Raw genomic sequence first — 15,142 nt, 5'->3', positions numbered from 1 at the left:
CTCAGTCCTCTTTTATTGTCATTTAGTAATGCATGCATTAATTCCTTCAATGTCCTGATATCACAGAAGCACAGGACAGACCAAGACTGGAAAACTAACAAAAACCACATCATTGTAACATGTAGTTACAACAGTGCAACAATACCATAACTTGAAGAAGAACAGGCCAGGGCACAGTAAAAAAGTTCAAAGTCTCTCGAAAGTCCCACATCTCACGCAGACAGGAGAGGGAAGAAAACTCTCCCTGCCATGCCCGACCACAGTCTGACTCTGAGTCGTCCAAAAACTTCGAGCTCTGATCAGCCCTCCGACACCAAGTACCGAGCACCATCTCTATCCGAACACTTCGACCCCTGCCCCAGTCACCAGCAGCAGGCAAAGCCGGGGATTTTGGGGCCTTCCCTCCAGAGATTCTCGATCGCCCAGTAACAGTGGCAGTGAACCAGCATTTCAGAAATTTCTCCAGATGTTCCTCTGTGCTTTCATGTCTGTCTCCATCAAATCAGAATTGTCCACGGCCCCTATTTAACAGATATGATATCATTTCACCGGAGAGCTGCACGCACTGCTCATATGGTGATTTAAGAATAAAATCCCACTGTGAATATCAAACCCACATCGCAGAATGTGGCAATTGAAGAGAATGACAAAGGAAATGTACTGAGGGTTGCCTTTAGCAGCAAAATGTGCAAATGTAGATAAGGTCAAAATCCACAAAAATATTTCTCAGGTTGACAGGATTGGAGGCGATGGTGGTGGCAATTGAATATTTTGGCAATACCAGCCACACAACAGCAAACCGCATACACTCAGTGGCCACTTCATTAGGTACAGGAGTGGAACCCATTATGGTCTTTTGCTTTTGTAGCTTGTCCACTTCAAAGTTTGACGTGCTGTGCATTGGTGGTTATTTGAGTTTCTGTTACTTTTTTTGTCAGCTTGAACCAGTCTGGTCAATTTCCTCTGACCTCTCTCATTACCAAGGCATTTTTACTTAAAGTCCTGCTCACTGTATGTTTTTTGGTTTTTACACCATTCTCTGCAAACTCTAGATTGTTGTGTGTGAAAATCGCAGGAGATAAGCAGTTTCTGAGGTACTCAAGCCACTCCATCAGACACCTAATAAAATTGTCACTGAGTGTAGAACACTGATGGGGGAGGTGAGGATGAAGGCAAAGGTGTGCAGGAGTGCAAGTGCCAATGCTGTAACAAATGGCTCAGGAATGATCACCACATGGAAGAAACCAGCAGTTGAAGGGGTAGGAATAGAGAGGGTTAATAACTGGTGGTAACCTTCTAGATACAGCTGATGCTAATGTGGTAACAGGGAACCACTCACAAGGTTCATTAGAGAATGGGATGCACCAAGGTACCGAAGGTTTGATTCCTAATGAAGACTCTCAGCCTGAAATGTTGACTGCTTATTCCTCTCCTTTTGACTGCTTGACTTGCTGTGTTCCTCCAGCATTTTGGATGTGTTAATCTGGATTTCCAGCATCTTCAGAATCTCTTGTGTTACTGAAGCTTGATTATTATGTTATCATAGCCATTATTGTTCTGGCTGAGATTAGATTTAAGGTAGACTTGCAGATTTTTTTTTTATTCAGTAACCAAAACTAAGTTTTACTGATATAAGTTTACTGTCTTCTCCTATCATTTTGGATCTCCCCCTCCCTCTCCAACTTTCAAATCCCTTACTCACTCTTCCTTCAGTTAGTCCTGACGAAGGGTCTCGGCCTGAAACGTCGACTGTACCTCTTCCTAGAGATGCTGCCTGACCTGCTGCGTTCACCAGCAACTTTTATGTTCCTCTACTGTAAAGATGAAGCCACACTCAGGTTGGAGGAACAACACCTTAGATTCCGTCTGGGTAGCTTCCAACCTGATGGCATGAACATCGACTTCTCTAACTTCCGCTAATGCCCCACCTCCCCCTCGTACCCCATCTGTTACTTATTTTTATACACACATTCTTTCTCTCACTCTCCTTTTTCTCCCTCTGAATATACCTCTTGCCCATCCTCTGGGCCCCCCCCCCTTGTCTTTCTTCCCAGACCTCCTGTCCCATGATCCTCTCATATCCCTTTTGCCTATCACCTGTCCAGCTCTCGGCTCCATCCCTCCCCCTCCTGTCTTCTCCTATCATTTTGGATCTCCCCCTCCCCCTCCAACTTTCAAATCCCTTACTCACTCTTCCTTCAGTTAGTCCTGACGAAGGGTCTCGGCCTGAAACGTCGACTGTACCTCTTCCTAGAGATGCTGCCTGACCTGCTGCGTTCACCAGCAACTTTTATGTTCCTCTACTGTAAAGATGAAGCCACACTCAGGTTGGAGGAACAACACCTTAGATTCCGTCTGGGTAGCTTCCAACCTGATGGCATGAACATCGACTTCTCTAACTTCCGCTAATGCCCCACCTCCCCCTTGTACCCCATGTTACTTATTTTTATACACACATTCTTTCTCTCACTCTTTTTCTCCCTCTGAATATACCTCTTGCCCATCCTCTGGCCCCCCCCCCTTGTCTTTCTTCCCAGACCTCCTGTCCCATGATCCTCTCATATCCCCTTTGCCAATCACCTGTCCAGCTCTCGGCTCTATCCCTCCCCCTCCTGTCTTCTCCTATCATTTTGCATCTCCCCCTCCAGCTTTCAAATCCCTTACTCACTCTTCCTTCAGTTAGTCCTGACGAAGGGTCTCGGCCTGAAACGTCGACTGCGCCTCTTCCTATAGATGCTGCCTGGCCTGCTGCGTTCACCAGCAACTTTGATGTGCGTTGCTTGAATTTCCAGCATCTGCAGAATTCCTGTTGTTTACTGATATTAAGTTTTCTTTGTAAGCATGAACGTAGAGAAGTGTATAAATCCTGTTCAGATAGATCAGCTTTTTCTGGTCTCCTGGTGTGCACAAGTTTCAATAGTTCACCCTTTATATACATTGCCCTACTCATGACTTGATAGAGGTGTACAAGATGATAAGAGGAATAGATCACGGAGCTTTTTCCCATGGTGAAAATGATTAATTCAAGAGGCATAATTTTGAGGTGATTGGAGGAAAGTATGGGGGGGGGGCAGGGAGTCAGTATTTTTTACACAGAGAGCGGTGGGTACTTGGAAAGCACTGCCAAGGGAAGTGACAGAGAATGATACACCAGGGACATTTAATAGATAGGTAAATGGATGATAGAACAATAGAGAACTATGAAGGAGGGAAGGGTTAGATTGATAGTAGATAAGGTTCAAAGTTCAATGCAGTATCAAGGGCCAAAAGGCACGTGATACACTGTTCTATGACCAGCCTTAAAGACGGTCAGGCACTAAGACACCACAGTCCAAAGTACAAAACAAACAATGCAATTTGATAGAATAGTTCTTTATTTACAATCTGAATCACACATTTGATAAAATTATGTTTCAACACAAAACGAAATGAATTGCTATTAAAAAAATTCTTCCGAGAAAAAGAAACAATATATTTTATATTGCCATTTTCAAAACAATCCTAGCAGAGTCTCAGCTTTGGCTCATATAGCCTTTGTGTCTGCACTCTAAAATTATTTGCAACGACTTCTTACATCTGATTGTGTAGTCCAAAGACACAAATGTATGAGGGCTTACTTTTCTTATCGCAAACATTCTGAACAACTACTTCCAAGTTGTTTTACAAAACAGACATTCATTTAACTTTCAGTTCCATTGACAGTGCAAAGGACAAATAATGCACATTTAACCCTTGCATTCCAGTGGTAATGTGACAAGGTAACATGGAAAGGAACTAGCCCTATTACTGATACATAGAGCATCCTTGTGGGAGTTTCCAGTTATCAGTCTCCTCTCTGACCTGCAAATTTACTTCTAGCCAAAGTGTAAAGAGACAATCTCCATTATAAAGAAAAAAAAAGTGGTTTGACAAATACTTCTATATATATATAATATCCCTGAGTAACATAACACTGAAAATCGATCTGCACATGTTACCCCTGGACAAATAATAAAGCATTTGGAAATGCTATAATTGCTTATATTATCTAGTTCCTAATGAATTTTCTTTTCAATTGGACCCAAATAACAATTAGATATCTTAACATGTAGTCTTGATGCTATATCTTAGTAATATTGAGAACCACACTCCAAAGCTGATGACGGGAGCAGTGACTTCTTGGGCAGTTTACATAACTCTATCATCCAGTCACTACTATTACATTACTTAATCACACTGCATTAACTTTCCATTGAATGCTTTTTAGTTGTAGGAAGAGACATGGAACAGAGAGGTACATGCCTGCAGAAAATAATTCAGAGTTCCATTCCTCCTCACAACCCCTCTAACTCCTCCGCCATGGCTAATGAATTACAAGGCCACTTGGTGCATTTTTCGTAAACCTGCTTTCAGTTTTGTAACTCTAATCTTTATATGATTACAGTGCCAAGAAATAACATCAATCTGGTTGTTTCCTTGGAAACATAGCTTGTTCTACACAGGATAATTTCCTGAACCATGATTCTAAAATATTAAGACGGGAGAATAAAATTCACAACACTGTGGTCATCTTAAATACCAAAAAAAATCCACAAACTGGGAATGTGACATTCTTTCTCAAAAGCAATAAAAATTCATAATCAGCTGACCAGCAACTTCTGCTAGATTATGCATGTTCAGAAAAAAAGAGCTGGTATAAGCAGATTTAAATAATTTGCATATTATGAAATAGATGTAGGAAGTTAAATAACAATTTAAACTCTATAAGAAGGAATGATTAATCCTCTGCAGATCTTTAATTGCAATAAAATAATGCCAGCCCAGGCACCAATAATACATAACCATGATGTGAAATTATCTACAATCTATATTAGTGAATAAGCAGTAAGTAAATGTATAAACCTACAGGACTCTCACTTACATGAAATGCACTTAGTTCTGCTCTTTCAAAGAGCAACAATTAGAATGATTAAAAAGTTGTCTAAGGTTTCTTCCTGCCGCACCCACCTGCATAATGAACACATTTGGAATTATACTGAGATTCTTATTTTTATACCACACTTTCTTATGGTTACCTCTATCCTAAAGTACTTAAGAACATTTTAACTCAAGAACTCAAGAACCACAGCTATATTTACAGATTCCTAAGTTTCAGCAGGACTTTCACATCACTTAGTGCAGGTTCTTGATGCAGTCTGGCAAATCCTGTGATCAGTGTGTAGAGGTCTTGGGGGTAACACAAAAACTTAGTGCTAATGCTTGCTGCAGGATTCGCTCATTTCTAGACCTGGCAAAGGTGCTGTAAGGACTGCCGTTGCTAAATGCACATACTAACACCTTTCAGAATGGAGCAGGACCACCTTAAACAGAAAGGGAGTAATCCTGATGTAATCTGCACTATGGTTTAATCCACCCTGAGAAAACACCATTCCTGAACGTCTCCTGTGCATAAAGACTTATTATGATAGAAGCCAGTGTACTTCCATTTGCACAGTTACATAGTGATCTATAGATTCTGTCAGAATCTAGTTATTATAAGAACCACTGCATCAGATGTGCTGTTAATAATCATACCTGGCTGCTGATACATAGATATCAACAACACCATCAGCTTCCCACAGACGTGAAGATAAAACATGCACAATGAACAGTATATGCACCAATTTCGTAGCACCTGATATCCATTTGTAAACATTTGCTCAATTATATTATTATTGGGTGATCTGCCATGGACCAATACCATTAAGCAAGGGGTAAGTGGACCCCAGGTTGGAAACTCCAGGTTGCCATAGTACCAAGTGCATCACCTGATTATCTGGACAGCAAGGCTGTAGACACTGTCCTGACCTAAATAGGAACAAAGATACTGGCACAGAATTAACACATTAGCTTCAGAAATCACACAGCAGCTAAGAGGGCCATGATTTGGACAGTGGCAGAGAAAATATGTATGTAAAGTCCAGATTCCCAAGGACTGTGTAACATTTATGAAAACATTATTCCAAGTGCTGATGAAACTTCATAGTGTAAGTCCATCTAAACATGGATTAGTACACCGAGGATCAAGAGGCAATACTGAAGTTGTTTCAATTTGGGGGAAAAATTATTTCATGACAATACAAGTTACCTAGCAAATAGAACTGATCAAAAATGGGGAAGAAATTTCATTTGCATCTGTTCTCAAATACTACATTTGGTATTAAATTGACTATTCACATTGACTATTATTCAAACCAGCATCTACTTGTGGAATTGTATGAAACAATTAAATTTGCTCAAGTCAGACTTGACCAAGTGTTTCATAACCATTGGCACTGAGTCAAAAGGTGTCTTATTACTCCGGTACTGGCCTCTCTTTTCCTAGTGACCTCGGAGAGGTAATGGAAATCTATGGTACTTGATCAGTGAACCTGTATGAAAGGTGACGAAATCTGTTGGGTTTGTTGCACAGGCCTAGTGGGAAATGATGCAAGACTGGCTTTTAGTTGTCTACTGCTACATCAACCATTTTTCAGAGATTTTTAAAAATTATTTGCAAATGTTTTCAAATACATCAGTTTTATAAAAGAGCGCAAACATAGATATTTGTTAATGGAAGGAATGTCACTTAAACTGGTGCAAGCGATGGTGAAATAGCTTCAGTTGCTAATATCTGGATGACAACACAGTCAAGAAATAGAATTAGTCTGTGGAAGTTAGTAGGCAGTGGCTGTTTGCAACACAACAACTCCTTGGCAAAATATTTAATGTCTTTTTTCCCTCAGCCAGAATAGCTCAAGTGTACGTTTATTTAAAATATAGGAAGATTCTCTTAAGCACAAAGGTTCAATTTCTTCAGTTCTTTTTATATAAAAAATAAATTCTGTAGGAATTTCTTCTACTCGAAGGTGGTGGTTAATAGGTCATGTGATATGAACATACAAATGCTCAAAGAATATTTTCAAAGATGTTATATATAACAGAAAAAGACAGGCACAGCAAATACATCTGGCAATAAATGCCCCAAAGTTTGTCTACACTTACAGTAGTAAAATCCTATGAATCTGAAGACAACCCCGTTACTTCAGTTAAATGGGTCTCAGCAGAGATTAAAATAGAACAGATACAGCAGTACTTTATTTCAATTGGGACTTCAAGTCCACCTCAAATTCATTAGCAGCTGCTCCTGTGCAATCTATTATTGATCAACCTCAATTGGACATGATAAAACTTTACCAAAAAAATATTCATAGCAATGATACTGTTTTGGATAAATAATAAACACACCTTACAGTTCAGTTTCCTTCAGTTCCAGTCTCCTTTTAGCTGTTTCCTAATAATCAGCATTTATGAGGTAATTTTGCTGGTTCATTTCCATTTCCCAATTAGGAATCACCCACAACGTGGATCTGCAGTTTTTGTCCGTGGAGGGAGGAATGGTCCTTGAAGATCCAATAATATTTTTGCAGGGAGTCTTGAGAATTGCAACTTAACAATAGATATGTTTATAGTTTGTCTAAAAAAAATCCTTGTCCGCATGAAAATCTTCAAACTTGACAGGATGTTAAAGACGGTACTTAGCATTAACAAATGGAGCAGAAATCATGCTTTAATAAATTTTCATTTGGATGAATCTGATGATATATCACATAGGAAAACAATAGTACTTCAGGAGCTGCCTGTCCTTTAGATTTCACCACTAAAAAGGTGCAAGAAGAACACCTAGAGGGAACTGCTTGGAACATTAAATTAAACTTGACTAATCACTAGAAAAGGTTTTCCTATACTACATTTGAATGAAATAATGATTTAACCACTGGAATTTAAGGTAGTATCTCCCCTTTTGGCACCAGAACATTTATTATTCCTCCCTCTGTCAACCATAACAGTTCCAACTTGTGATCTTTAGCACAGTGGAAATGATCCCATGTTGTGCACTGAGCAGTTCTAAGAAAATCAATGTGCAAAAGCAAGAAACAGATACCATTTACGAATTGTCTGTCCCATGACAACAAACTAAGTGAGAAGAGGGTTGAGAGAAAAGTATTAATGGAGAAGCAGTAATACTTAAAGATTATCTTCCAGCTTACTTTTGAAAACTGCTAAAACAAATCTGGTTTCTGCTGTGTAACATTCTGACTGTCATTAATAGTGAAAGCATTTTAGCTGTCCACATAAACAGATTTGTTCTTTTTCCCCCATTATAACTCGTTATGAGCTATTCATACCTTAATTCACACTTCAATGCATTATCAGGTTTTATACTGTGTACAATATTAATTTCCACTTGTGGTCTATGATACAGGAAGCAGTCACAATCAAACTAAAATATTGTACAATATTAATAATGTGCATAGCGAGACCTAGCAATTTATTTTAAGTGGCCCGTGAGGTTGATGTGCAATTTTTTGTTTAAATCTCAGTAACCAGTCAAGAATAAAATGCAAAGATGGAAATCAATGATATGTTGTAAAGGTGAAAACAAATAACCAATGGAAAACCATTCTGGCTCTTCAAGACAAAATCTGCACCGCAGCATTGCTAAAACCAATATTTAGAAACTGTATTATGCATTGGCATCTCAACCATTCAAATCCTCACAATCTGTTTTAAATCTACATAAAGAAAAATCACCTGTGCACTCTTGGGGTAGTGCCATTGTTTCCAGGTGAGATACAAGTAGTCCAGAAAAAAAAATTCAACTGTAGCACATTCAGACTCAGAGTTTAAACAAGCATCATGCCAAAACATTGGCTTTATGGCACTGTATTTTAAATTCCAGATACTTCCTATGGATTTAGTTGGAGCGAGTGAGAATGTCTTCCAGCATCTCATCCTTTTCCACTGGTGGCACGGTATTTTTCTCTTCCGCCATCATCTTCTGTTTTTTACTTACAGTTTGACTGATGGCATCATCCTTGGTGAGTTCTTTGGCAAGAACAGACGTCATAGCATTGCCTCTTCGATTAGCTGCAGAGATAGTAAACACAGAACGTCATTGCAAAATGCACTCATTGGTCACTGCATTAAGTACACCCAAACACCTGCTCGTTAATAGAAACATAACTAGCCAATCATGTGGCAGCAGTTCAAGGCATAAAGACATGGTCAAGAGGTTCAGTTATTGTTCAGACTAAAAATCAGAATGGGGATGAAATGTGACCTAAGTGACTTTGACAGGGTGGTCAGAAACCACTGATCTCCTGGGATTTTTACACACAACTGTCTCTAGAGGTCAGAGAATGGTGCGAAGAAGAAAAAAAAAATTCCTGTGGGCAAAAATGCCTTGTTAATGAGAGAGGTCAGAGGAGAATGACCAGATTGGTTCAAGCTGACAGGAAGGTAACTTAAATAACCTCTTGTTACACCAACAGAATGCAGAAGAGACCCTCTGAATGCACAACGCAGTGAACCTTGAAGTGGATGGACTACAGCAGAAGACCACGAACCTATACCTAGAGGCCACTTTATCAGGTACGGGAGGTAAATAATAATGAAGAGGCCACTGCATGTAGAACTCGGTAGTCTTTGCAATTGGAGATATGACTCCATGGAGATCCCAATATTACAGAAGTGATATTGGGATCAGTACCAGTTAGAGACCTTAAAACAATCACAACTTACTGTCAACTGCAACAACTATAAGACAACAACTGACAACCAAATATTACAGATGAAGCTGACAACAAAGACATTATTTTTGACTACTGTAAAGTCCAATGGGAAATTATATGTGTAATCACTGTAACTCTGGCGTTAATTGATCTGGGACACACACATCCAAAGAGTTACAATGGGTATACAACACACAAAATGCTAGAGGAACTCAGCAGGTCAGGCAGCATCTACGGAGAAGAATAAATATTTAATGTTTCAGGCTGAGACCTTCATCAGTACTTAAAGTACCAGCACTCATCAATTTATGGAAAATTGCCTCATCAACTGAGGTGTTCATACTAGCGTCTGCTGCTCTTGCCAACATCACATTCTTTGATTCAATGGCTTAAGAAATTCTCCTACAGTTGATTACATTAAAAATTCTTATACAAGCTTGTTGTGACCCTCAGCGAGCTAACAGCCCTTACTCCAAAGACCAAGTGGTGACAATATTATCAAATAGCATCACCACCCAATGACAAAACCCTTCATCAGGTCCTGATGAAGCGCCTTGGCCCGTAACACCAACTGTTTATTCCTCTCCATAGATGCTGCCTGACCTGCTGAGCTCCTCCAACGTTTTGTGTGTGTTGTATACTCTAGATTTCCAACATCTGCAGAATCCTTTGTGCTTTATCCCTCCAACCTTTTACACACAGCGCTATCATTTCCTGCAATTTAGCTGCCACACATTAAGAAATTTGGAATGAGCACTTCTTGTCACCATTGTTTATATCAGCGAGCAGGTGAATAATTATATTTGTTTCACTGATGAGGCCTGTCAAAGTTAATACACTATCAATATAAATAGAGGTTGCTTTTAACTACAATACTCACAGAGTTGGAAATAACATGCAGGCATTGACAAATTGTTAAGAGATACTGCCAGTAAAAAGTGCTGGGAGTTAGAATGTGAGTAGGGGAGGAGAAACAAGTTTAGGTGAGCAAAACCATACGTCACTCCATTTCGGGAAAAAAATTCTCACCGTCCTTGGCTTCCAGAACAAATTGGACAAAATCATAACATTATGTCAGCCAAATACCAGAATAAATAATATACATAATCAAATCACAGCTTCTGGGCTTCTGTGTATCTCTTCTCATTTAATCATCATGGTACTTCACATTTCATCACTGTAGAGGCATGTTCAGCCAAATACTCTTATTGCATATCAAAGAATATTAATTCCAGACATTACGGAGACAGAAATGATATTGTAAATTCCTGGTGAGCAATACTGATTTACCATTTCCTCCTGGATGGAGAGATCACTGCACCAGCTTAAAGAGCAGAAGATGCATGCTTGGCAAAGTGAGCATACCATGACCAGACAGGCATTTGAATGTATTGCATCCACTTCTCTAGCACAGATCTATTACCAGTTTATTATATGAACTGCTTATTGGATCAGCTGGTACACAGATTGCTTTCCTGAATGAAATAAGATGAATAACAATTGAGGAGGAGGACCCAAGAAGGTAAAGGAAATTAATAGACTCTTGCAGCTAATTGCTATCAAGTAATCCTTACATGGGGGAAGGACAATTGTCAGATTTGATGTAGATTCTGACAATACATTCATGTCACAATGATCATTTGACGAATCAGTAGAGTGTAGAGCTAATTTTACACTATCCTTCACTAACCAGAGCACCTACTGTGAGTTGGAGAGCTCCGAGACAGGAGTGGCGTACAGGACCGGGAGCAAAGTTTAAAAGGGGAAAGCTTCGCGGGAACTCTGCTATAACCGGAGCACCAGTCTTGAGTTGGAGAGCAGGGAAGGTTCAGGCATAAAAGGGAGACACTGCCTAGTGGAGTGGTCATCAAAGCAGCTGTCATTAATGGAGTGGGCTGAAACAGAGTGGTAGGGCTTTGGCTCATTCAGGCTTCGGTGAGGTAAGTGAACCGTTTTTTCCCTTGCATTTTTTTTAATTATGAGAGGAAGCTAGCGACTAATATCAATGAAGATACTAAAAGTTTTTTGAAGTATATAAAGGGTAAAAGAGAGTCAAGAGTAGATATAGGACCAATACAAAATGACATGGGAGATATTGTAATGAGAGATGCAGAGATGGCAGAGGAACAGAATGCATATTTTGCACCAGTCTTCACAGTGGAAGATGTCTGTAGTATACCGAACATTCAAGAGTGTCAGGGAAGTGAAGTTTGTGCAGTGAAAATTACGACTGAGGAGGTGCTCAGGAAGCTTAATGGTCTGAGGGTGGATAAATCTCCTGGACCTGATGGAATGCATCCTCAGGTTCTGAAGGAAGTAGCTAGAGAGATTGCAGAAGCATTAACGATGATCTTTCAAGAATTCATAGATTCTGTATTGTACCAGATGACTGGAAAAATGCAAATGTTACTCCGCTATTTAAGAAGGGTGGGTGGCAGCAGAAAGGAAACTATAGACCTGTTAGCCTCAAGTGTTGGAATCGATTGTTAGGGAGGAGATTACAGAATACCTGGAGACTCATGACAAGATAGGCCAAAGCCAGCATGGTTTCCTGAAAGGAAAATCCTGCATGACCAACCTACTTCAATTTTTTGAGGAAAGTACAAGCAGGGTAGGCAAAGGAGACGCAGTAGATTTTCAGAAGGCCTTTGACAAGGTGCTGCACATGAGGCTGCTTAGCAAGATAAGAGCCCATGGAATTACAGGGGAGTTACTAGCATGGGTGGAGCATTGGCTGATCAGCAGGAAACAGAGAGTGAGAATAAATGGATCTGATTCTGGCTGGCTGCCGGACTGCTGATTTTTATGATGTATGTCAATGATTTGGACTAGGGCATTAATGGATTTGTGGCTAAATTTGCCAATGATACAAAGATAGGTGGAGGAGCAGGTAGTGTTCAGGAAACAGAGCCTGCAGAGCGACTTAGATAGTTCAGGGGAATGGGCAAAGAAGTGACAAATGAAATACAATGTTGGAAAGTGTATGGTCATGCACTTTGGTGTAAGAAATAAATGGGCAGACTATTGTTTAGATTTGGAGAGAATTCAAAATGCAGAGATACAAAGAGACTTGGGAGTCCTTGGGCAAGATACCCTAAAGGTTAACCTCCAGGTTGTGTTGGTGGTGAAGAAGGCGAATGCAGTGTTGGCATTCATTTCTAGAGGTATAGAATATAAGAGTCGGGATGTGATGTTGAGGCTCTGTAAGGCACTCATGAGTCCACACAGAGTAATGTGTGCAGTTTTGGGCTCCTTATTTTAGAAAGAATATATTGACATTAGAGAGGGTTCAGGGAAGATTCACTTGAGTGATTCCAGGAATGAAAGGGTTACCATATGAGGAACGTCTGGCAATCCTTGGGCTGTATTCCCTGGAGTTCAGGAGAATGAGGGGTGGGGGGGGTGGGGGTCTCATAGAAACATTCTGAATGCTTCTAGGCCGAATGATATGGCAAAGTTATTTCCCATGGTAGGGGAGTCTAGGACAAGAGAGCATGACTTCAGGATTGAAGGACATCCATTTAGAACAGAGATGTAGAGAAATTACTTTAGTCAGAGGGTGGTAAATATGTGGAATTTGTTGCCACGAGTGGCTGTGGAGGCCAAGACATTGGGTGCATTTAAGAGAAAGATATAGATAGTTTCTTGATTAGCCAGGGCATCAAAGGGTATGGGGAGAAGGCAATGGAGTGGGGACGACTGGAAGAATTGGATCAGCCCATGATTGAATGGCAGAGCAGACTTGCTGGGCTGAATGGCCTACTTTGCTCCTATATCTTATGGTTATATGGTCTTCCACATCTATCCCCATTAGGGACACTTCAGAGATTCTTAGATCAACACGAGGATGGGAAAAAACGGTTAGATTGATCATAGAGTAGGTTGAACGGTCAATACAACATCATGTACAGAGGGCCTGTAATGTGCTGTACTGATCTATATTCTGTCACTCACATCTGTTGCTTTACCCACTAAGACACAAAGCTCTAGAATTCCTCTCTAAACATCACTATTTCACTGACAATTTTTTTGTTTAAGATACCTTAAAACTTTCCATTTTTGCCAAAGTTCATGGTCATCTACCTTATTTTCAAATTAATGTTCTTATTGCCAACTATAGTTTGCTGATTATCTTGTGAAGTGCTATCAGATGCTTAATTATGTTAGTGAAGTTGGAAGATGTTGTAGTAGGCTCAGAGTTGCTAAGTTGGGACCATCTCTGCAAGAGTTCAAATGTGATAGGTGTACATCTACCACTGAGAATGGCGAACATCTATTAATCTGCTATTCATAACTGTAAGTTGAACTAATTGTGCATTTAGGATTGACATTGTGGTGGTAAGTTACTAATCACCACATACCTTCAACTAATAAATTGTAAGTCGCTCTGCCACCCTAGTGGAGTACAATCTGTATTTGTATTTACTGTATGTGAAACTCTAATTATTATATACTCTCTGTGACCACTTTATTAGGTACACCCGTACAACCGTTCATTAATGCAAACATCTAATCAGTCAATCATGTGGCAGCAACCCAATGCATAAACGCATGCAGACATGGTCAAGAGGTACAGTTATTGTTTTGGCCAAACATCAGAATGGGGAGAATATGCGATCTAAGTGACTTTGACCGTGGAATGTTTATTGGTGCCAGATGGGATGGTTTGAGTATTTCAGAAATTGCTGATCTCCAGGGATTTTCACGTACAACGGTCTCTGTAGCTTACAGAGAATGGTGTGAGAAACATAAAACATCCAGTGAGTGGCAGTCCTGTGGGCAAAACTGCCCTGTCTATGATAGAGGCCAGAGAATAGCCAGCTTGGTTCAAGCTGACAGGAAGAGAACAGTAACTCAAATAACAATGTGCTACAACAGTGCAGAACAGCGTGTCTGGATGAACGTGTTGAACCTTGAATTAGATGGGCTACAACAGCAGAAGGCTACACTGGGTTCCACTGCTGTACCTAATAAAGTGGCCAGTGAGTATATTTAAAAGTGGATAGGCTACAGTGGATGTTTTCACTGCAACCCATCCACTTCAAGGTTCAATGTGTTGTGCATTCAGAGATGCTTTACTGCACATCGTTGTTGTGAGTAACATCCTTTCTAGACACCGCGAGGCTATAGATAGTATAAGAATGTAGAAAGGTGGAGCTTAGGAGGGTTAATGGCACCTAACGGCATCTCCTTTGCTTGCATCTCCAGAAACAGCTCTATTTCCATCTTTAATATCTCTATTTTACCCTTTCAGGATTCTTTTGAAGACCCTGACCTGAAGTTACACACTGACTATGGTTCTTTGCAGGAATGGGACCTGCTCTCGGGGTTCCATAACTGGCCGTTGTTCAGCACGCCAAAGGCTCGGCCTAAGAGTCCGGCTCGAATTCAGAAGCCTAGGATCTCGGGGCTCTGGAGAGGAGCGGATCGAGGGTCATTGTCATAAGACCCGTGTGTCGCCGGGGGAGTCGGGGTATCTGTTATGTGCCTGGAGAACTGGGATTGTTGCGATCTTCGGGCACAGAGCTCGAAAAAAGCGACGTAATGGACTTTTAACATCGTAAACCAGT

General features: G+C 40.4%; 1 protein-coding gene across 1 annotated transcript in view; it reads right to left on the bottom strand.

Annotated features, from left to right (window-relative positions):
• Positions 1–3,364: 3,364 nt before the first annotated feature.
• LOC134349866 (protein diaphanous homolog 1) overlaps positions 3,365–15,142 on the bottom strand; it is a 122,414-nt gene continuing 110,636 nt past the window's right edge. The window contains exon 11 of the mRNA XM_063054830.1: positions 3,365–8,928. Within this exon, the coding sequence (XP_062910900.1) occupies positions 8,756–8,928 (173 nt within the window). The 3' untranslated portion in view covers positions 3,365–8,755. The remainder of the gene's footprint in view (positions 8,929–15,142) is intronic.

Source organism: Mobula hypostoma, chromosome 7 (assembly GCF_963921235.1).
Source record: "Mobula hypostoma chromosome 7, sMobHyp1.1, whole genome shotgun sequence".
NCBI classification, from domain to species: domain Eukaryota; kingdom Metazoa; phylum Chordata; class Chondrichthyes; order Myliobatiformes; family Myliobatidae; genus Mobula; species Mobula hypostoma.
This window is presented reverse-complemented; position numbering and strand designations above follow the sequence as displayed.